Raw genomic sequence first — 22,259 nt, 5'->3', positions numbered from 1 at the left:
TAGATCACGGCTTGTCCCAGCTCGCCGCTCTGAACGCGAAATGAAGACTCTGCGCTTCTGATCTAGGAATTTTGTGTTTTATTCATTTCAAACGCACTAACAAACGAGCGAACCTTGCTCAATGGTAGCGGTGATCCTGCAATGATCTGACCGAGCGGAGTCGGGCGAGCGGAGCTCACTTCGTCGACTGCTTCAAGTAGGCGATCAGATCCGCGCGGTCTTGGGGTTTCTTAAGACCAGCGAACACCATCTTCGTCCCGGGAATGTATTTTTTCGGGTCGAGCAGATACTCGAAGAGGGTGTCCTCACCCCAGGTGATTCCCTTGGCCTGGTTCGCGGCGGTGTAAGAGTATCCGGCGGCCTGGCCAGTTTTTCGACCGAACAGTCCATGCAGATTGGGTCCTACTTTGTGACCGGCTCCTTTGTCCACCGTGTGGCACTGGGAGCATCTTTGCACGAATATTTTTTTCCCTTTCTCAGCGTCGCCACTAGGCACGGCGGACTTCGCTGCAAAATGTAGAACTCTTAGTTCAGGGAGCTTCACCCGAATATGTATAAGCCCGATTGGTTCTCCAAGCGATTCGGCACTCCTCCGAATGCTCTGCCTTTCATGTGAAACAGGACGACAATGTATGACGTTCTGGTAATACTATTGCGAGGAAAAAGGAGCTGGCTACTTGATGGCCAATTTCGAAATCAACCGAGAGCTCCGGGCTGCTGATGAAATTTCTGATTGCCCGAAAACCGAAACCCACGTTTTCGCGCTCGCCCATGTGAAACAGCAGGTCAATAATAAGCGCTTTAGAGTTCAGCAGTCTTGATTCACTCACCATGAACCGTGAAGAACATCTTGAAGGAAAGGATTGCTATACGGAGCTCGATGAATTTTCCCGAACGTCAGTTCACCTCCTTCGACTGTCCTGAGTCCTCGGATGAACGCATTCTCATCCTCAGCCCCCGATCCCCCTCGCATCCTCGAGGGGTAGACTAGCGCGATTCCGCTCTGTTTCCACGCCGAAGCGGTGTCCCCTCATCGATGATCATGGCGAGAGAGCTGAATCCATCGGGAGCCGGTTCCAGGATTCTCATTGGATGTCACAGCCTCCCGGGAATCGAATTAGAGTCTGGGCACGCTTGAGTGTGGGGCAGCGCCCCAAAGGCGGCAAACATTCGAATCATTCTCCCCGTCTAGAATCCATTACGGCATATTACTCAGATTTAGTGCGGAGGAGCTAGATTGAAACGATCGCGAGCTTTTCTCTGAGCGTTTTCGAGACCCCGCCGAAGACCCTCTCCTTACTCAGGCGGTAGCCCCACATCAAAGAAGGCCGTGAGCGGCGCGCTTCTCAGTATGGAAACACTCACATCCGAATTGACGGGGAAAAAGAATTTGGTCCGCTCAGTTCGCGTCAGCCCGTCAGCCGAGGATCGTTCTCGTCGAATGGGTCGATGGCTTTGGTGTGCCTTACAGTAGACACCTTGTCCCTATATCGACTATATGTATACCTGTATCTCCGAAATCACTAAAAGACGTTTAAGATTTCGCCCCAGGATGAAGCGCGAGTCGGTGTTTTTTCCTTCGTTTCCGGGAACTGGGAAGTCCGGCGTACGATTCCTCCTCAAATTCTTAGGGGAAAAGTCTTTTTGTTCGGCGGTATTCCTCGCCGATTGAGCTCCGGTGTTGTCTTCATGTTCAAGCTGTTCGTACTAGCAATCTTTCCCCAATTCCAATAGCAGGCTGCAAAGTGATTCCTCCTTATGATTCGCAAGCTCCTGAGCAACGTAGGTTATCTAGACTTATTTAGACAAGCGCGTTTCGACGTTCAAGATGGGTTGTCGATTCCATCCCGCTTTCTCTCATCGAGCTTGACCGATGTGGGGCCTTCCTTCTATTCCGCCCTTGAGTTCTGGAGTAACCGATCCATTGCCGTCGACAGAAGCGTATCCGATCCACACATCGGAATAGGCTCGTGGTATCCTCGGATTTGGGCAAATATGAGCGGCTTCAGTCAATCGAACGAGACGCCCCGATGCAAAACGTCTTCCAGCAATGATCATCGTCATCACCGTCGAGAGGACACAGATGTGGGAGTAATTACCGTCTGCGCGGCGGACTGCCCGCGCGAGCATCCATGAAAGGAAATAAAATAAGGATGTAAGGCGGATTCCCGCGCTCAGAATAATGCGTCCGCGTGCTCCAGGGAATCCGAGGGTTAATGTCCTTCCCCCTAGATGCCTGGCTTCCAATGCCAGACCCGGGGAACGCCAAGGAGCGCGTGATCAGCAACATCGCGCCTCCTAGTCGCGCAGCATGTTCGAATCAGAGGTCCCGTAGAGACTCAACACTCGACGCTCCCTCTTGGAGAAATTTACACTTGTACGAGCTGACGACGAGACGGAGCCGCGATTTTTCATCCTATGATGTCAGTCTAATCAATTGGAATCTCTTTCCTGACTCGAGCGATGGCATGGGAGGAATGACTGACCGCGCAGCCGGGCTCAATACGAAGCGTGAGATTGTTCAAGACTCGAAAAAATCAACAAAGGACCCTGATCAGGACGCTCAGCCCTAGCGCCGAGAGTATCAGCTGTCGGCGGGGATACCGATGCAAGGTTTTGTCCCAGACACCCTCCTGAGATCAACTCATGCGACACGATAGTATGACGCCGTTTCCGTGTCTCGCGGAATCGGAGAGCTTCGTCTGCGAGACATATCTTAAGCTTCCTAAGTGTTCATAGCGGAGAGAAACCTCTCACGTTGATCGAGTGCCCGCACGATTCTCAGCGAAAATCAACCCCGCGGCGTATCTGTTAAGCAGCACCGGAAAACTCATTATCTCTCGCAAGGAGCGCTTACTTCCCCAGCGGCGAGGAGCCCGACGCATGCGACGAGTGACGGGTGCAAGGAAAAAAATTCCGCTCCATCCGGTCGCACAGCTCGCAAGAGATGGCGCATCAACGAGAAGCTCGTCGTTCGCCTATAGTGCGGGAGAGATCACCCTGAATTTAATTCTCGACAAATCCTGGCGAAGAACCATACGCTGATTGTAGTGGAGAGTTCGCTACGATGGAGAGCCGAACTCGCCTCCGGTGCCTACGATGCGGAGAGATGCCTCGCTTGAGGCGAGTGTGGGAAGAAATCCTCCCGGAAGGCTCCACTGAATCGTCATCTGAAATTGCCTGAAAAATACTCCATTCGCTGGCAAGAATCCCGTGGCAACATTTGCTTCCGTCGTCAGGAAGTTCGGCTGTACGGTCTAGACCGGGAAAACTTCTACAACTCTCAAGGCGACCCGCGCTCCGGATTAGAGCCTTCGGTGCCATTGAATTTCTGAGCACTCGTAGTTGACTTGCCCAGTAATGTTCTACATCGTTTAGGATGTAAAGAGAAAGAAGCCCCAACTCGATACTGTGAAGTTTCGTTTCAACTATTTAAAACCGTTTTGACATTTTCACGCGAATTTTCACTACAAGGAACTTATTTTCCCACGCGCTCCGGCTGGCGTGCCATGGGAAGAATGGGGGACATTCATTGCACGACCGGACTTGACCAGTCCCGGGCGCTTCGTTGTAATTCTACTGCAGCATGAAAAATCTAGTCAAGCGTGTCTGCTTCCCGCTCGGGAATCGGGAATTATTGAGGCAAGAATCCTTGCCGCCCTCAAACAGTGCCTTTGAGAATCGAAATTATTTCCGATACATTACCCAAGCCCTGTGTTGTGTCCGGCTGTGTTGACGGTACACATAGAATGTCGAATAGTGGCGGTGCGTTCATTGCTGCAAGCGGTCTCCGGCGGGCCGAATGAAGGTCGCTGTCGGCGTTCACAGTTCACAGGATACCGTCTTGCTTTCACGGGGGTTGGAAAACAGTGTGTTCCTTCGATTCAGTAACAACGGCTGTCGAGAAGCTCGCGGGTGCAACTTCGGATGGAAGAAGCTCGTCTGAAGCTCATTTATAAGTCATGATTCATGATCCATGAATAACCCATAGTCATCATTTAGGACCTAATTATATTTATGTCCTTCGAACCTCCCTGTTTCGAACAATGAGAGACAATTATACCGAATGAGGATCTCGCATCGCAGACGATGGAGCACGCTGGTGAGATGTAGCATGTTGGATAGGGTATTTTTTGACAAAAGATCCGAAACGAAAATTCCCGGGCCGATTATCGAAGAGATTGATCGAATCGCTCAAGATATCCGAATGTTGTTGTTGCACACATGCTCGGAAGATCGAGCATTTTTGCTCTAATTTTAGCTCTCATCGAGACTCCTGACAGAGTCTCGGAACCATGTCCATGATAGTAAGTCCGTCAAGAGGGTTTGCCCATCCTAATATGAATTTCTGAATCGCTTCAATCGATCGTTAGCATCCAGTTGATCTTCAATGAAGCTCCAGGAGGCAGCAGTGAGAGATGGGTCTAGCCTCAGGGAAGTAAGAGTCCTCGAGATGGATCTAGAATTCAGCCGCTTCTAGGAGTCGCGACAAACTGGTTTAACGGATTCAGAAAACCTGAGTCCGAACCCCCTTCAACAGACAGCTGATGAGAGCTCCGGCGTTCGAATCTGAGCGCCTACACTGGCGGCGCTAAGAGCGGCGTAGGTTCGGTCTGTGTCTTTAGCGCGTGCAATTCAGCAGCAGCAGGGCCGTGCGTGCTGCTGACAGTGTGTTTACAAGGCGGCCATCTTGATTTTCCCAATCAGCTGCTGAGCCGAAGCTGTTTCCTCCACTGAAACTCTCTCTAGTACGTGTCTCGCACGACGTGTAGGAGCCCGTACGTCCGGCGTACGCGGGCTTGCATTTTTGCGGGGTGTGCGTTTCGGTGGGATTTTCTGCATCGTTTTCTGTTGCATTTCATTAAGTTTCCTGGGGTTCTCCTAACCAGGTGAAGGTTCTCCAGACTGTCGACCGTGTCTCTGAGGATAACCAATCTGTGCGTCCGGCAGTGCTCACGTCCAACGCTTCAGGCTGGAGCTCCCGGTCCTCATTGGGAGATCCCGTCAACAGCTGCAGGGTGTGCGCTGCCTAAGCTGAAAGTTCCGGGTTCAATCCGGAAGTTCCCACCAAGGTAAGAGACGACATCAGGACGAGCCCGCGATGCTGATATCTCGATCGGTAGTGGTTCTAGTGTACAGTCACCACTCCTTTTACGGCAACTTATCGCTCAGTACCAGAAGACCTTAGAATCAGAGACAGAGTTGCTCCGGTGCGGAAACGGCTCCAAATAGCCCGAATTTGAGGCTCGCCAGCGCTTCAGGTGCAGCTAAAGCGAAGCTGATAATTTCCTCACTCACTATCTAATTGTCCCGACATTCTCCACTCATGGCAGGATCGTTCAATGCCGAGCCTGTAGCAGTAAGATCGATGTCTCACTTCGGACAGAGTGCAAAAACGGGTCAATGTCAGCAGGAGCTCGATTTCCGGGTTTTGAGTACAGAAGTCTCCGTCAGACTGTTCGAGGTTCACGCTCGCACCGCGCTGGGCGAACTCCGTGTAAATTGGTGACTTTCAAGGGTCGTGCGTTTATGAAGTATGTCGATCGACTTAGTCCTAGGTCAGAAAAAAACCCGTCCGGTTCCCAGCACGCTTGGCCCACAAAGACTGCGGATGTGGGTCACGGCTTCCGAGAGGCTCTGTACCTGAGTGTTTAATTTCAAGAGCCAGAACTATCTTTTTTTGTTCTGACCCTCTCTGAATCCTATGAGAGAATTCGGGGACACGGGACGGCAAGAACTTTCATTACGTATGATTAAAACTCATGATAGCGATCCCGGCTCATGTCTTGTGTTTACATTCTTCCATTGTATTACCACATTAGCGACCCTGATTCAGAGACGAGTTTTCTCAGCAGATTTTCCTTCTCTTCGAGCCGAGTGATGAGCTCCTGTCTCACGAAGAGCTGAGCGGCCCCGTACGCGCGGAACTCTAGGTGCCGCGCGCTCGATTCCGTGGACCACAGAAAAACGAAACTTGGGGGAATTGTGCCCGTCCCGGGTTGCTCAAGAGGGATATAACGGGGGGGGTTACCTGATTTTGAAAAAGCCAGTCATGGGTCAATCCCATAGAAGTCTACATGTCCACCTCCCATGACTAGTTATCGACCACGATGTTATGACCTTAGGCCTCCTTGGTCCATAACAGGTGCAAGGCCCGAAACCGGTCCCCCCTTCCCCTACTCGCTTTCGTGGAACTCAATCTCATTGGCTTGTCTGCCTCAAAGGCTCATACTCATAGATACTTATGATGACTAGGCGATGACTCCTTCATCACCTCTGCAGAAGAGCGAAATGATTAAATTGTTCTCTCTCCAACGATTCCGGGTTCTTTGTCCTCCAGGAAGCCTCCGGGATATGGCACTCCGGGAAGACTTCTCTGCCATGGCCCCGACGGCGCCGTACCCCGTGGGACTAGTGGGGGCTCCTCAAGGAACTGCTTTACCTCCTCTACCTATTCCGCTCCATATACCGTTCGGTGCACCTGCTTTCCACATGCCACCTCGCCAGTCCCACCGACAGAATCATGAGGGGTGAGTGTATCGAGAGCTTTCCGAGCCTTGATCCCATTCCCCGGGGCTGAGCTCTTCATCAGGAAAATCTATACATTCCAGACGTGTGGCCTACGCTGGTCCCTCTGACATGGCCGCTCTCGAGGAGTTTCAAAAAAGGCGGAACCTAGAGCAGCTGGAACTGTCTCGTTTGTCGAAAACCGCTTTGGCCAGTATGGGACGAGACAGGGAGAAGGAACGCCAAATCAGCGTTCGATTCCGAGAACGAATTTACGAGCTATATGTCGGATACCTCGGCTGGCTCCAGGAACAGCAAGCTCTTGGTCGAGACGAAGACACCACCTCGGGCTCCGGAAAACAGAAGAGGCATCATCTCGAGGAGCTGGTGACGGATTACCTTTGCCAGGTGCTGCAGAAAGAGAAATATCATTTAGGACTGAGTTTCGAACTCATTCTGCGACACACTATCGAACGCAAGGGAACACATTTCGATCCTTTGAGGACTGCCGAGGCCTTCCGATCGCTAGAGAAATATGCGTGTAATCTATTGGTTCAACCGTGGAGAGAAGAGTTCAGACGGATCAAGGTGAGCCTCGACTTGGGAGCGAATCAGATACTTCGTCGATTCTCTCGTTTCATCGATTCTCTCGTTTCATCGATTCTCCCGGAATATTCTCGATTCTACTAACTAAGCGCCTCTTCTTCGTCATCCAGCTGTACGGCGGCTTCTACAAACACAAGATAGAAAGACATCTATGTCAACCTGAGGCTGTTCTCGAACTGCTCGGTTATGTACGACAAGGCAATTCCATGATCCTGCCCCTGAAACCTCTGGATCCAGACGAGGTCACCTTCGTGGCGCTGGACTGTCTCATCGCGAACGTCGAATGCAAAGTTCTGCTCTTATTGAGGAGTGGAATCAGACACTTCGATAACCGTTGGATGGATGTCTATAACACGCGGTGTCAGTTGTATGGGGCGTCAATCGCCGAGTGTGCAATTGTGCTCACCCATCAGTACGAACAAAAGTTGCACTCGCAGCGAGCTCTCGAATCAATGTGCAAAGAAATGGAGAATATGGGTTATGGATCGAGGTCGCGCGATAAAGTGCAATCTCCTCACGGCCCCCAACGGAAACCAGCTCGACTGAAACCCGGACATGGCAGTTGCGCTCCAACAGATGAAGTCGACAGCCGACAGTGAGTGGGGATGTTCTGTGCGTGATATTCACAGGCGCCGTACATCGATCGTCATCACTGAGGCTTTCTCTCTACCCCCAGTTATCGGAACGAACCCCTGCCGTCGAGTGAAGACTACCACCGACAATATCGAGAACCCGGCATGACATCTGGGAGCTCGGGCAAAGCTTCACGGAGTCAAGCACCTCTTCGAGACCCCCAACCCAATCTCATGTCTCCACCTACACCGACTCAGCAATCTTCCAGAGATGTGAGAATTTTTCCCTTAGCTCGTCCATCTTCTCCCTGTTTCCCTCCGGCTCTGTGCCTCCGGACCGGATTCGGTCACCCGTTGATCGAGCTTCCCAGTCCTAAGATGTCACGTCAACCATGGACAAATTGGGACGCCATCCTCTGTTTTCATTTTGTCGCATGAAAAATGCTCGGCGATTCTTGTCAGACGCATTGAGCTGCTTCTTCCTTTCCCAGATTGGACCCATGCCAGCGTCGAATTCTCGAGGAACCAATAATTACAAGCTTTTAACGCCGACATCGCTAAATGGGACTGCATGCCCGTCTTCGTTTGCAATGCCGAAATTAGGGCCGTCTCCGACGCCTCCCCCAGGAAACTCAACGGCGCACTTGTGAGTACTAAGCTACGATTCCCTACCTTGAAGCGATTGGTTGAGCTCATCGGCTGCATGATTTCACTTGCCCCGAATCCGCGGCTTCCAGGGCTGTTGGAGGAGCTCCGCGGGAGGAGGAGAAACCTAGAAGGCCGGAGAGAGGAGCGTATTTCGAAAGAGAAGAGACTCTCAAGCCGAATAATCACAAAGACGTAGCGACTCAATCTCTAGGTGAGCGGAACTTATCCAGCCTCGAACAATAATAATAATGATCGGGCACCGACCATGGGACAATCTCCCTGAGAGTCTCGATCCAGTCGCAGTAGAGTATGGTCCGAGTCGCGTTTTTTTGCAGAATCACCGGAAGACGGCTCGTGGTCGTGTAGCATTTGCACTTTTCTGAATGATCCTCAAGCGAACATCTGTGTGATGTGTTCAAAATCTCGGAATCAGCAAATTCGGTCGGCGGCCAGCGAAAATCTCGTGAGTCCGCAACCCCAAACGGATTCTCTCTCATTCGAGGGAGAATCAACCTCGAATTTATCGCGGAGACTTTGGCGGTCGTCAATGAGAGATTACTCGTGAACAATTCACAGACGATCTTCCAATTTTCCACAGGTTTCAGGAGGTCGGGAATGTCCGTCTTGTACCCTGATAAATCCCAAATCTGCCGTACGCTGCGAAGCCTGCAATGCTTCGCTGATGAACTCGCCAACTTATATTTGAAGAATCTGTCGAGTTCGAGTCAGGGATAATACTCGTCGACTTCAGGAGTCAGCTTTAGTCGATTTGTTGCCTAAATGATACGCGTGACTGTAGAGTTCGCACCATAGGATTTCAAAAGAGCGAATCGTGATATAATTCTGAAGTTCTTATCTTCCGTTGTGAGCACTGCACTCGATAATCTCATGAATAGGGATCGAGGGCAGGTAACCCACCACATGTGAATTATTTCGTCCAGAGTCGAGCTCAGACTGATCAATCCAGTCGGGAGTCATCCGTTTCGTTTTCGACCTTAAGTCTCACATCTCGATCGGATAAGCCTGTTGATTCTGAATTGAACTTCTCCCGATAGCGTAGTACTAGCATAAGCGTGGGAGGTGGCTCCCACCGGAGTTATTGTCGTTGCCTTAATCAGCTGGACGTTCTTCAAGACAGATTGCTGCTTGAACGGAGAGATCGATCGCGAATCTCCCTGCAGAGGGCAATTCATGTTCGTAGATGTTGGGCGTTCGCTGGAAGCGGGAGCTAATCAATTGTTGTTTTCCCTCCGATCGAACCTGCCTGGTTTTTTTAAAAAACGGACCCCGATGTCCGCGACTTTTGTTCGTTATCCAGTTCCTATTTTTATCGAGCACAAACATCCCTTCGAAGCGTAATTCTTTGTTATATTAAAATGAGGTCGCTGAGGATGACCCAGTAACGAGGAGGGTTCACATCAGTAATGTCTAGATAGACGGTACCTGAATCGGCGAGGGTGTTGCCGTCTCGGATGTATGTCTGTCGTGGAAATACCTCACTTTAGAGCGAGCTCAACAGCGGGGGCTGTGGCCTGACACTTGATTGTGCGTCGGATCACGTGTCTTGGATCCGAAAGGGATCGGTTTATTTGATATTTATAACGGATGGGTCAGCCGGAGATCTTGTCTCAAGAGGAAAATTCGTGAAGAATCTGCCAACGAATCGTATTGTACCCCTGAACTGGTCACATGTATCGCCGAGCGATTTTGCCGTTTACAGAGAACTTGTTTGTATGATATAGTCGGGTACGCGAGGATTCTTTCGGAAAAAACGAAATACGATGAAACATTTGCGGGACTCATTGGTGATGCTGGAACAAACCCGGAATAAAGCTGTCAAGATGACTCTCTTCGTTTCTATGTGTTTTTCTTCGGAGAGGAAGCAGCATCGGCCTGCGGACAACCCGTTGGACGATGAGCCGACGGGGGAGGGGGGCTTTCCGTCTCAATATTGCGAGAGAGCGAGAAATCGTTCGTCTCGATTCGACTTGAGGGCTGGATGAGACTCAGAAATGGCATCTCTGGAGGGCGGCGACCGTCAAAGAATCTCATCGACAAGGGAATACAGCTCCAGATGCGGTAGTCAGGTACTCGCGGTGTTACGGAAGCTCCCCGCTTCCGATTGGGCCTTCAAACCGCAGCCGTGTTAAACTTGCGAGAGTATCCGACCGACTCTCTTTTCATCTCCCCGACAGTGTTCCGCGTCTTTCGGACACCGCTGATGGAGCTTTCCCACAAATTGATATTCTGCATGCGGTTTTTCTACAACGGGCGATCAGAACTTCTCGGAAGGACCGAGAGCGCTCCAGGACTGTAGTCCATGGGGAAGAGGCCGATCAAGGGATATTTTCTATAGATTCATACGACTCCTCATCGGTCCTCGTTAGCGGATCGTTCCTACATGACGAATTAATTATTATAATTAGGGTCCCAAATCGACGAAGGAACTCTATTGAGTTTTCGTCACCGTAAGATGTGGGGAACGCTACAATACGGATGTGCACTGAAATGAGATGCATCCTTCTTCAAAAGTCGGAAGATAAAAATGTCGGGAAATTGAAAACTCTAATTATTATTGAAGAAAGATCATCACTATCACTGCGGAACTCGACATACTCAGCTTCAGGACGAGGAGTTTTCATTTCGCTCGGACTGCTAATGAGGTCGCTCGGCAAACGGCTTGCTTGCCGAATCGAATTTGAATTTGGCAGAGCGCACTCCATATCTGTCAGCACCCATACTCATATTCTTACTCCGCATCAGAAAGCGGGATAAGATCCTATCATCCCCTACCGCGCACGACATCAGACAGAAAATGCCTCAGAAAGCGAATTATCATCGGAGATCAGAATGAGCGTCGTCGATGAGATATGAGATAATGAGATCCCTTCAATATGCGGAACGCCGGAGACTCGAGAGAACAACGAAATGCTCTCGACTTCGGTGGATTTCGAGTCGGTACAAGCCAATGACTCAGGACGATCTTGAAAATAATTCAGAGCGCGAGAACCCGCATCCCCTTTGCGTTCCCGTATGGACGTCCCACGAAATTCTGATATGGCCGCGATTCTACAGGCAGCTCTTCAAAATTTTTGTAGATCGTCTCACGAGCTGTGAAGAATACGGAAGTTTGCTCGAGGTAGTCAGAGATATGCGCGACGCTTATGAGTTTTCCGTGCAGGGGTACGGCGAAGATGATTTCGCGGACCTGAAAATCAGAGACATCGAAAAGCAGATGGATTCACTCTGCGGAAACGTGACCTGCTGCCTCCGAGAGGTCCGGAGCGTGCCAAGTAATTTCCACGGAAACGTCAGCATACAGCACGGGGAACAAATATTCCCCGAAGCCATCGCACTTGAGCGCGAGCCGAAGAGAAGTCAGAGAACGTTCATGGAACTTCGACCGCAATATCCGATAGTTTTCGAGTTGAGCTCCGGGCATACCTCTCAGCTGGATCCCTTGGATGTTATATGCCGGCCTCGAGCTCACGTCGAAGTGAATCTCGGAGATTCAGTCAGTATCGTCGTAGAGTTCCGGTGGGAAGGACTGCTCTCGAAGGAAGGACATGCTTGGAAGGGGAAATCCGTTTGAGTCCGCTCCGGGTGGCGGCTCAAAGATTGGGAGCCCGTGAGAGAATATAAGAAAGGAAGATCCTGCGGCTATTCGAGATCTAGAAACCCTCCGCTAGGGAGAGAGCGGAACTTGTCTAAAGCGACCTGGATTTTAATCAATACGATGACACCTCCAGTTCTGATGGATTCTCCCCAGGATTGGTTTACCAAAATATCTCGCTTTATTCACGGGTCTTTCTGTTCACAATTTTCGTTCGGCAGCTGTATATCTCGCATTGATCCATTCATGATAGAGGATTCCGTCTTGTCTGAGTCTGCCATCATAAGGTATTTTATGTACAACAAATAAATATATATTTCGCTTTAGTAGAGGGGTGAGGTACGGCTCTCGACACCCAAGTGCTCATCGTTCACCCGCTTCCAGCGGTACTCGTATCGAGACCGTCGATTGCCACTAACATACACAGGAAAAAACACCTCAACGGGGTGCAATCCTCACCCTCAATGAGAGACGATACCCAGAAAGTCGATCTGAAGTCTGAAGTTTGCTGTCCTATAAGTTTTACAAAAGTTTACGTTCAGTGCATTTACGTTCAATGCTCAAGCTTGCGTCGAAGGCAGCTAACGGTATTCACATATGTACATGTTTTTACAATGGGGAACCGACCCAGTCGTAGGTTCGAGCTCCGCGAGTAGTACACCGCTCGATGATTATCTACAGAGCTCGCAAGTTTCTATCTTTCACACTAATTCAATCCATTGAATTCGATCACAATCCAATTAATTATGTAATTCAATTTTTTTCAGCGTCGCTGTTTCTGTCACCACGTTCGCGGGCTCTTGTCATTTGCTACTGCATCGACTTCCCCGGACACCGATCAGTTGAGTGGTCTTGCCTATCGGTCTCACGATTTTCGAACACAAATGTCGTGGGCCATATAAAACGCGACAATCAATCGAGCCATACCGAGCTTTGATTGTTTCGCGCGCGCGATTGTCTCCGACTAAGTCGAACTCAGTGTGGCCGTCCGGGAGAAAGTAAGGAGTGACCGACAACATGGACACAAGGTTTTTCACATTTTCCTACAATATTTAAAACTCTATTACAAGCGGGCAGGGGGCGCAAAGCAATCATTCTCATGAGATTGCCCCCTCCCCGTCCCGTTCGGCTCGACTCGGACTAGAAAACGGGTTCAACATGAAATCTCGTCGTCCTTGAAAGTAAATTGTTGCATTCTTTTCCGTTTCCTGACACGTGCACCGAGAATCAGTGGCTACTTCCGTAGATTCCTATCAGAACGCAGCGTCAGCTGGTGCAAACCAACATCCGGAGATTGAATCCTAGGCGAGATCAGGATCGAACGTCCGTGATGAGTTTTCTCGCTAATCCCAAGTCCACGGCTTCGTCCCGCGCGGGCATAATCCGGACTTATCTTTGTACATCGCAAAACATACCAGGAGCAGCTTGCGCTGGTCTCACTGCTTCTCAACCAGTCTACCTACTTGAGCTAAAAGTTCTCCTATATTTGGTCATTGATCGAACAACACCGTCTGTGAAGAGAATATGATACACTTTCGCGCGGAGAGAGGAGCAGCCTCTGAGAAAATATTGATTGTAGCTACGGACGACCCGACAACGATTGGTCAGAGATTCAAAGGTTTCGAAAAGCTCATTGCCTCGCCCTCACGGCGGGCACGTAACCGTTCGAGCTCGGGGCAGCTCTCGACTGGTCGCTGTAGGCGACGTCGAAGGCCACGTAGTCCGAGGTTTGTGGTCGTGGAAGCCTCTCTGGCTCAGGTGAAGGAGCTCGATCCTCATCTTCATCGTCATCGCGATACTCATCTGCATCGTCGACGTCGTTGTCATCAGCAGCAGCGGGTTGAGCGATCGGCACGACCGATAGTTGCGAGTAACCTGTCGTTCTCGGTTGTTCGGGTGCCGCTGCAAAGTGCGTCGCACTCAATCCTAATTGTGTGTACGGAGGCATTGTCGAAGGGAGAATCTGTGCATTTCCGTTAGGAATCGCCTGCGGGACTGGAGCCAGACGAATTTCATTGCTTGGCGACGTCATTGCGGCATTGACGCTCGGGAGCTGTATGTCCAGTACGACCTGGGGCTCTCCATTCAGATTTGGCGATTCCAAGGAGTCTCTCGGTGCCATCATGAGAGCGTCGAGATTACTCACCGGAATCAACTGGAAACGGATACAAAATTAGATAATTTTTAAGTATCCCTTCGCGGGATTAATCTGCAGGAAGACGAATATATTGGGTGAGCTCAGATTGAGACATTGTGATGCTGCTGGAATCGACGAACAGGGAGCTCGGATTCCGCCATTACGAGACTTACCTCGTCCAAACTTGAATGAGAGCCTCCGTTGAAGGTTGAAGTCATGTGTACCTCAGCTTCCGAATGCACGCCGTTACTCTCGATGAACTTCATCTCGGTCTCCCGGCTAGGCGGGTTCTGTTTGGTGAGTTTACCCGTTTTCTTCGGTAGACGTATGGCGTTCTTTTTGGTGGAACGAAGTTCCCCTCCCATGTGTTTCGCCATCGTCGTAACCCCGAGAATGACAACGGTGAATCCGAGTGCACTTCCGATAGCGATCAAAATCAAGGTCAGAACAGACAGGCCCCGGCCTTGAACCCTAGCGCATACGGCTGCGGAGTCGGGGGCGAATTTAGTTGTAGCATTATCGATGGCGCGCAGCACCACTCGATACACTGCCCCTGTCTGGAGTTGTTCCAACATGAAGATGTCTTCCTCGGTGGAGATGGTGAAGTTATGCAGGCGACAGCTCAAAGAGAAATTGCTCGGTCTCCGTTGCTGGCATTCTTCAGCGTAAGCTAGCACGTCGTCTTCATGCTGCTCTATTGCACAGTATTCCACTTGGTATCCCGCTACGTCCTCTCGTTGGTAGCATCCCGTCTTCCATTTCAAGACAAGCTGAGTATCACCGTCGGGCAAGGCTTCGAGCTCCCTCACTTGACCAACGCGGGCTCCGGCATTCATCTCACAAATGCTCCAGACCGAGCCGGAAGTTCGTCCCCCAGCATCGGTTAGGGCAACTCCGTAGATATAGTTCCGAGGGTCGTCAACCTCAATGCGAGCGGAATCATTCCTTTCCGCGAGTTTCCTGTGGATTTCGCCTCGACAACGCCGTTTATCGAAACTTTCGCACCAGTACACGTCGGCGCTCAGAGCTCCGAGTTTCGCTAGGGTTGGGGGTGTCCTCCACCGGAGGGTGACAGTGCCGTCTCCGAGTTCGTCCTGGACATTCGTCGGAGCGGCGAGGAGTTCACTCTGCTCCCGAATGACGATTTCACTAGAGGTCAAAGATGGACCTTCGGAATTCAACGACCAGACGTTCACATGATACATTTTCGACAACGAGAGATCTTCCAGCTCGACGTCGGTGTGGTCCACGGTCCTGTTGTAGCAGGTCTGATCGACACGTGAGCAAACTTGTACGATGTACCTGAAGGTGCAAGAGAGAATTGTTAAGAGGCATCGTCGAGCGAGACCAGCGGCGGATATCGGGTGGGGTTCGCGGCTGTCTGAAAAAAGCAATTAGCGCTCCAGTGCGGAAGCCATCTACCTAGTTCGGATTTCGAAAATCCCTGGCGGTAGATACTCACTGGAAATAGTCGTCGTTCCATTGCAATCTGGGCACTTCACTGAAGAGCAAGGTGACTGTTCTAACACTATTGAACAATTTGTATTTGAAGGCGCTCGGCAGCAATGAGGGTGGTCCGTCGGGTCGGGCTCTCGGCAGAGCGAACTTGACGGACACCGGGTCCGAGTCCAGATCGAGCCTCGACGTCGCGGAAATTCTCGCGCGAACCTGAGCCTCGTACGCGTTAAAGGGCAGCAGTTTATCCACGAGGGCGACGGTGTCGTTGGTCAAGATTATTCTGCTGTCGCTGCTATTCAATCGGATGAGCGTGACCTCGTAGGTGATTTTCAAGGCTTCTTTCCAGCCGCCGTGCTCGGTTTCCTCCGGGGCTTTCCATGAGAGTTTCACCTCTCGGTCAAGGGTGTGGGTCATCCCGAGACGTCTGATCGGGGAAAGTTTCACTATAGACCCATGGCTTACGTTGAACTCCCAGCTGTTGTTGCCCAGAGCGTTGCTGCCGTTGATCCGGAAGAAGAATTCCGGAGCCATTTTATGATAGCTCGGAGTTGTATTGCTCGACCAGGAGCATGATTGGGGAGCGGTATGCTCAACAGGACAGGGTTTCCAACTCGCCCCAAAGGTGCGCGTTACCCCGAAGCTGATTTCTATAGTGTAATGTGTCTTGACCCTGTTCGGTGGATTCCTCCAGGTGCACGTCATGTTCGCGAAGGCATAAGAAGTACATTCGAAATCATGGACTTTCTCGGGTGGGGTTCCGACGAAGACAGATCTCGCGCAACCGGCGTAGTACACGGTATTGTTCTTCGCGTCCGGCCCACGGCCCAAGCACCATAGAGCCCCGGAGTCCTCGGCGGTGGCATTCTTCTTCACGTATGCAATCGTATTCTCGTCGACTTTCTCAACGAACTCGCTGGTCTCGTCGAGCTCTTTGCTATTCAAACGAAACAGCAAACTCGAGTGGTCTACGTGGACCTGCCACTCTCCTGCCTGATCTGTGAAGGTATTGTTCAGTAAACCACAGTTGATTCGGATTTCACTACCGATCACGTAGTTCACTGGTCTGTCCGGATAATCTGAAACGGGAATAAAAGAACAAGATTAATCAAATGGAATAGCGTGTAGATATCGTCCACGATTTGCGTATCTTCGAAAGCACTGGGTGTTGACGGAAGCGCGGCATCCCCAAATGAATAAATTCATAAGAGGCTCGCAACCCTCCTCGAACCACACCCAGACTCTGAGATCCGCTCAAGTCCGCTGATCCATATCAGATTCGCCACTCAGCCGGCTCAGGTGGTGAGGTCTATGCCCAAACAGAAATATGCTCTTCAGGGATTCTTTTCTCCGAAAAAGAGTGTAACGTTGTCGAATCGATCCGCTTCGCGTGGATTCGATATACCCGTGCTCAATATGAACCATCTGATCGCGGGGCGAGACCCTGTTCGATGTTTATCCATCAACTACAACAGGCTGGATCAGATTACGCCACTCATTTTCCAGCGTGAAATATTCTCATTTCGGTATGGGGGCGGAAGTCATTCCATTCCCCTGAGACGTTCACTTTCGCGCAGTAATGGAAAAGTGGACTTTGGTCGCTCCTGCTCGGCACCCACGCCCCGGGAATCTCCATGGGTGACAACGCCAGAGCCTCCAGAGAGACTTCCACGCAAAGAGCACCTTGGTATACTAACAAAGAGTCGTTTTGAAGGTTTGAATCAGAAAAAGGAACCGATTTCCTATAATACAACGCGACATGTGCCCATCGATGAGCAAGAACACTGACGGATCGTCGGATAGATCGTCGGATAGATCGTCGGATCTATAGGCATCGGATCGAATTCGAACTCGTGGGCTTCAAACTCGGCGGATCTTCCCATCCGACCCCGCTCCCAAACGGAGCTTGGAAGAATGGCCCGGAGACGACCGATAGCTGGACGTAGCAAACGACCGGATTATGATGTTCACGCATTAGCATAAGCCGCAAATATTCGATCTTCATGCGATCTTCGGCACCGGAGACATCCCGAAATGCCCTTCGTCCAGCCCTCGAGTGTCAGTCGGTATCGGATCAGCAAAAGCTTGATCGGTAAACAATATGAACGATGATCCGAACGCTGAACGTCCCGCTCCCGAGACGATTAACAATTGAGATTATAAAACCCAGCCGCAAAATCTCGAGCAGTGGATCGGTCGGTGGCGTTAGATTTGCCGATGGCGAGGCGAACGCCATCGAGTCTCGATCAGAAACCCGAGGTTATGTCTTTCAAGGTGGCCAAGGATGCGCATATGCGTGTGTTTGTACGAGTCTCACTCTCTCATTGTCTGCATGCTTCGTTCGATCCCCTGGGCAGTCTCGTCCGATTGTTGAAATCTGGCGCAGCACATCTGCCTGACGCCCGGCTCCTCAAATTATCACGAGCCGAATCTGAAACCCACATCATGCCCGCTATGATGCCCGGGGTTTGAACCCCTCAGGTGGCGACCAGGCCCGCTATGGATATTCGTGTCCTTTTTCTTTTTTCGCTTGTGTGTGCTCATCGAGTTACTGGCGGAGCTGCGACTGGATGTTGGGCTCTCGGTCGGTACGCCGCCGCCACCACCCGTCGGCTCTTCGCTAGTTCGATTGATGGGATACTGCTGCTCTGGTAGAGGAGTTCGGAGTTCGCTTCAACCAGAGGATCGTTTCGGTGTTTCTTATGTTTTATTGCAGGCGTGCTTCTTGAGGAGATCTTTCGTCGAGCGAAAGAGCCGACGTTTTATATCCCTTCGCGCCGGTCTTTTCGGGCTCGGTAGAAGTGTCACCTAATATTTCTGTCGCTCGTTTCCTATAAATGAAGGCAGAAGAGATTTTTTCATCCGAATCACGAAGGATATGCCGGCCACGAGATTCCGCGGAATCGGGAGAAATACTGCGTCTTTACGCTCGTTCCGTACGGATTGACTTTATAAATCAGCTCACAGCCGATCGACGGATTGGCGGAGCGCAGTGACTCTCACGCGATTCATTCGCTGGCGTCGCGTGGTTGGCACGGATATGGCCTGAAGGCGTCCCGTTGTAACACGTCGGCGGAGGTGGGTCTCCCTCGGACTGTTTCTATTCTCAGCTCAGTCAGGCGTCGAGTAAGAATTCATTTAGCATGTTTGTCGACAAATTCGTCTATTCACAGTGTTCTCGGGGCTTGGAACTCCCACAAGTCGAGAATTTCGTCGAATAAAAACCTTTCGAAGAAACAAAACAACATTCCATTGCCGAAAATGAGACTCGTCGAGGACCCCTCCGTTGAAACGAGAGACTGGTTCACCGTGAACGCGTACACTCGTTTCCAGTGGTTGAAGATCTCTTTGCGCAGTAAACGAATGCGAGGAGATCGGCGATAGTCGTCTCCCGAGACACCACAGATCATACCTGACCGTAGTGCCGCTTGGATCAGCTACCGATTAGAGACTCTACCTTACCGAAATAGTAGTTGTCCCTCAACGACGCGACGCTAGAGCATTCGAAACGCGACGAAGACTATCCCTAACCGCGAGAAAATGAAACCAGACTAGAACGGTGTCGTTTTCTCGAAGTCGCGGTCAGCCTAGCGGCTTCTTCGGTAAGGATAAGAAATACCTAATAGAGATTTTCCCAAGAATCATCCTCTAGACTTAAAGCGGAGGAACGCGACGCTATCTGGTGTTGAGACCGATTCCAGACGAATCTCGCCACTGTCGGGGAGCTCAGGAAACTACGCACAGGAATAGTGATGAACTTCATCACCGGATCTCGTACCGTCTTTCGTAGCAATCGACGTATTTTCTATAAATAGCTGCTACGAGCCATGACTGAACGGAATATTTCCCTCGGTGCTCGGACCTGTTTCCGCTCGGCAGCTGCAGCGATTCCTGCAACGTTCCGACTCCATTCGGAGATGACACACATGTACACGAGATCTCAGTCCAGCAGATCAATCATTCCGCCATGGGAAAGGAAACGCGCACGGGAATTGTCCCGGATGAATTGGCATTCGTATTCGCATCCTCAACAATGACCGCCTTACGCGACGTATCCGTCCAGCGTTGCCCTTCTTCGTCCATCTGTGCATACATGGTATTTCTCTCGAGCACTATTTGACGGGTTGCGGAATTCCGTGAGCTCATTCTGCCGCCGGCTACGAGCACGCTGCACTTCGCCAGAATGCACGCTCCCCAGCAGGATATTGGGCCGGTCACATTCGGAGATCTGAAGCGATACAAGTTGTCTATTCTCTGGTCGCGCCGGCTCCACTCGCTGGGTTCGTTCATTGTGTGTGACCATTTGATTGTGAGTCGTCGCTCCGCGGCAAGGCTCTCCAAAACCCTCCGGTTCCTGGCCGCCGCGAGAAAATGCGGCATCCTACAAACCATCTGCAATGGGCCGTATCCGAGGATGTTTTCCGACTCTTCCCCCATCTTCTCATTGAGCTCCGCGTGTCTCTCGCCTGCCTAGCCGGCCGCCGCATACCTCTGACAGAGTCGTAGGTCTGAAGAGCGAACAATCCAGAATCGCCAGAATTCAGATTGGCTCGGTATTGCCAGGAGCGCTCGGCTATACGACAGCGAAGAGGAAGAGGTTATCGACATCAACGACGACGAAGACTGCGCTGACGGAGAATGCGCGAGTCTTTCTCGATGTGTGTTCGATCACGTTCCGAGAAATTAACACGATGCCCCAGAGCAATGTTCCTCAGTCAGGCTTTGTGTCTCGCGACCGAGTACGCGAGAGGAGTAGGTAGTTGAACATCGATCAACAATGCGGAGGGGGAACGAACCGAATCATCCATTCGATTCCGTCGGCTTTCAGGTGCTTCTCGGTATTCTCAGCTACTTATTGAACGATTGCAAACTGGTACTCAGGTGCGGAACTCGGCCGACTCTGGAGCGCGATACGCTTGCGTACACTGTACATACTTTCGGTTCCCGGTCAGGCCGCGCATGGTCAACCTGGCCGATCGAGAAGAAGATGCTCAACGTCGCGGTCTTAACCAGCTTAGTTTCTCACAGAGCCTCGGGATTTAATTCTTTTCTCTTCTTCTCTGGCTCTTCTCAGGACTGAGCCGAGAAGAAAATCTCGTTGATGCATGCCTTCGTTCAGTCGTCTCGTCCTCTCCCTCCTCTAGCTTGCGAGCGAGCGAGCCAGCCGGCCGGCCGGCGAACGAGCTAGCCTGCCCGAGACGGAGCGCTCAGCCTAAGATGGCACGCAGACCGGCTGGGCGTCTGCAGTAAATCAGGTGCCCCTCAGTCCAAACACTCGACGGAATTCGACTTGGGATCGCTCTACGCTTCAGCCCCATTTGACATGCTGCGGCAAAAGAATATTCACCGAACCATGTTCCAGGACATTGTGCGCGAGTTACGCCTTCGCTCCACGGACTCCCTCGATGAGCTCTTCCCTAATCTCTCACTCACTCAAAGATTCCCTGACTAGAGATAGCTCGAGAGGTCTTGAGGCGATTCTTGTCCCGGGAAGTCTTGGAAAACTCATCTAGTTTGAGGCCATAGTCGTGCGTCGTGCGCATAGCGAATGAGCCATCGGATGCAGTTGCTCGAATTCTTTTGCAGTTCGATGCGGATGATAACGGATGAGTTCGCTCTGAGTCGTCCGTGAATTTCAATGAAAATAATTGAGAAGGCTTGTCGTTGGAACAGCGACTTCCTGTCCTCGCTTGTAGGAAAACCGCATGGAGGGTCCGTCAGAAGTGAGCGACAGGCGGACCTACGGACGCACGGTTCCAGTGGTCGGAAAAACAAACGCGGACGGCACAAACGACGATTCGAGGAAACGGAAAACGTTCAAAACTGGAAACGTCTGATTCCGTACGCAGAGAACAAGTTAACTGTTCTTGAAAGGCCCCGAGGTCAAAGCACCCGAAACGAAAATGCGTTTCACCAGCAGCAACGACAAGTCGACGACGTCGACAACAACTTCGCGGGTAGAATCAGAAGCACAACGTCCCGGCGCTCGTCGGAAGGCGAAGGTTCGTCTTGTGCTAGCTCACACGCCGCCTCGCTGGGAGGAATCAGCGGAACGAAGTCATCGGTAATTAACAACTTGTCGAAACATTTGCGGTGTTGTTCGTTCTCAGAAATCACCTTAATACGCATTTTTATTTTCAGCAGCAGAGGTCCAACGGATGGAATCGTTCGTCTAGGAACGTCACAAGCCGCATTTTCTCATTTCTATAAAAAGCGATTCTTTTCGGACACCTCATTCCGTGGGGATCTACCGCGAACCAGTCCGTCCGATCAACAGAGCCTACCTTCCAGAATCGTACGGACACGCAGTTTCTAGTATTTCGATTTGTTCATCGCCGAGCCGGTGGAGTCGTTTATACACGACTCGCACGACCAGTTGGATTGCATTTTCTGTTTCGGTCAGCAAGATACGCGGTGCGGCGGAGCTTCCCCGATTTGTCGCCTTGAGCCGGGGAGGAACGAAGTGAGATCGGAAACCAATCCCATGAGATTGGAAACGAGGACCTTCGTGAAAGAAACGGAAACTGAACTTCTACCCTAGCGAACATTTATCGAAAATCCCTGGGGGCTCGACGAAGGGTTCTCATAAACCCTTTTCTCCCTGGGGACGTGCCTCCGAGCCATGCGGAGAGCGCCCCCAAATGCTGGACAGGAGCATGCCTATTGCTAGAAGAAACGCTCGGTCGCATAGCGAATCGACTGCGAAGGACTTTCGTTTCCT

General features: G+C 51.1%; 3 protein-coding genes across 4 annotated transcripts; 1 reads left to right on the top strand and 2 right to left on the bottom strand.

The window, feature by feature from the left end:
- Nucleotides 1–55: 55 nt before the first annotated feature.
- Nucleotides 56–931, bottom strand: LOC100904809 (cytochrome c). Of its 2 annotated transcripts, none has more exons than XM_018639809.1 (2): nt 831–931; nt 56–502 (listed from the first exon to the last, which is right to left on the bottom strand). In XM_018639809.1, the coding sequence occupies exons 1-2, from the start codon at nt 831–833 to the stop codon at nt 176–178; spliced, it is 330 nt and encodes a 109-aa protein (XP_018495325.1). In that variant the 5' UTR covers nt 834–931; the 3' UTR covers nt 56–175. The 2 variants fall into 2 exon arrangements, with proteins under 2 accessions (XP_018495325.1, XP_003744056.1); XM_003744008.2 differs by having other exon boundaries at nt 56–507; nt 831–930.
- A 5,423-nt stretch (nt 932–6,354) lies between these two features.
- On the top strand, nt 6,355–9,039 carry tamo (PUB and ZnF_RBZ domain-containing protein tamozhennic). The gene is made up of 8 exons (XM_003744033.1): nt 6,355–6,530; nt 6,612–7,095; nt 7,224–7,708; nt 7,790–7,958; nt 8,177–8,331; nt 8,423–8,544; nt 8,669–8,796; nt 8,932–9,039. The coding sequence occupies exons 1-8, from the start codon at nt 6,355–6,357 to the stop codon at nt 9,037–9,039; spliced, it is 1,827 nt and encodes a 608-aa protein (XP_003744081.1).
- Nucleotides 9,040–11,328: 2,289 nt separating this feature from the next.
- On the bottom strand, nt 11,329–17,421 carry LOC100908511 (cytokine receptor domeless). The gene is made up of 5 exons (XM_003744032.1): nt 17,328–17,421; nt 15,546–16,617; nt 14,257–15,385; nt 13,595–14,101; nt 11,329–11,541 (listed from the first exon to the last, which is right to left on the bottom strand). The coding sequence occupies exons 1-5, from the start codon at nt 17,419–17,421 to the stop codon at nt 11,329–11,331; spliced, it is 3,015 nt and encodes a 1,004-aa protein (XP_003744080.1).
- Between the last annotated feature and the right edge of the window lie 4,838 nt (nt 17,422–22,259).

This window comes from Galendromus occidentalis, unplaced genomic scaffold (assembly GCF_000255335.2).
Source record: "Galendromus occidentalis unplaced genomic scaffold, Mocc_1.1 scf7180000077458, whole genome shotgun sequence".
NCBI classification, from domain to species: domain Eukaryota; kingdom Metazoa; phylum Arthropoda; class Arachnida; order Mesostigmata; family Phytoseiidae; genus Galendromus; species Galendromus occidentalis.
Note: the sequence above shows the minus strand (reverse complement) of the source record. Positions and strands in the feature narration are given on the sequence as shown.

Excerpts from the sequence above, each read along its gene's own strand:
- tamo (XM_003744033.1), top strand. The coding sequence starts at position 6,355 with ATGGCACTCCGGGAAGACTTCTCTGCCATGGCCCCGACGGCGCCGTAC. Across the intron at positions 8,545-8,668 it reads CGTAGCGACTCAATCTCTAG|AATCACCGGAAGACGGCTCG; the intron begins GTGAGCGGAACT and ends GTTTTTTTGCAG. Across the intron at positions 8,797-8,931 it reads CGGCGGCCAGCGAAAATCTC|GTTTCAGGAGGTCGGGAATG; the intron begins GTGAGTCCGCAA and ends AATTTTCCACAG.
- LOC100908511 (XM_003744032.1), bottom strand. The coding sequence starts at position 17,421 with ATGGGAAGATCCGCCGAGTTTGAAGCCCACGAGTTCGAATTCGATCCG. Across the intron at positions 16,618-17,327 it reads GACGATCTATCCGACGATCC|ATTATCCGGACAGACCAGTG; the intron begins GTCAGTGTTCTT and ends TTCCCGTTTCAG. Across the intron at positions 14,102-14,256 it reads CTCATTCAAGTTTGGACGAG|TTGATTCCGGTGAGTAATCT; the intron begins GTAAGTCTCGTA and ends ATCCGTTTCCAG.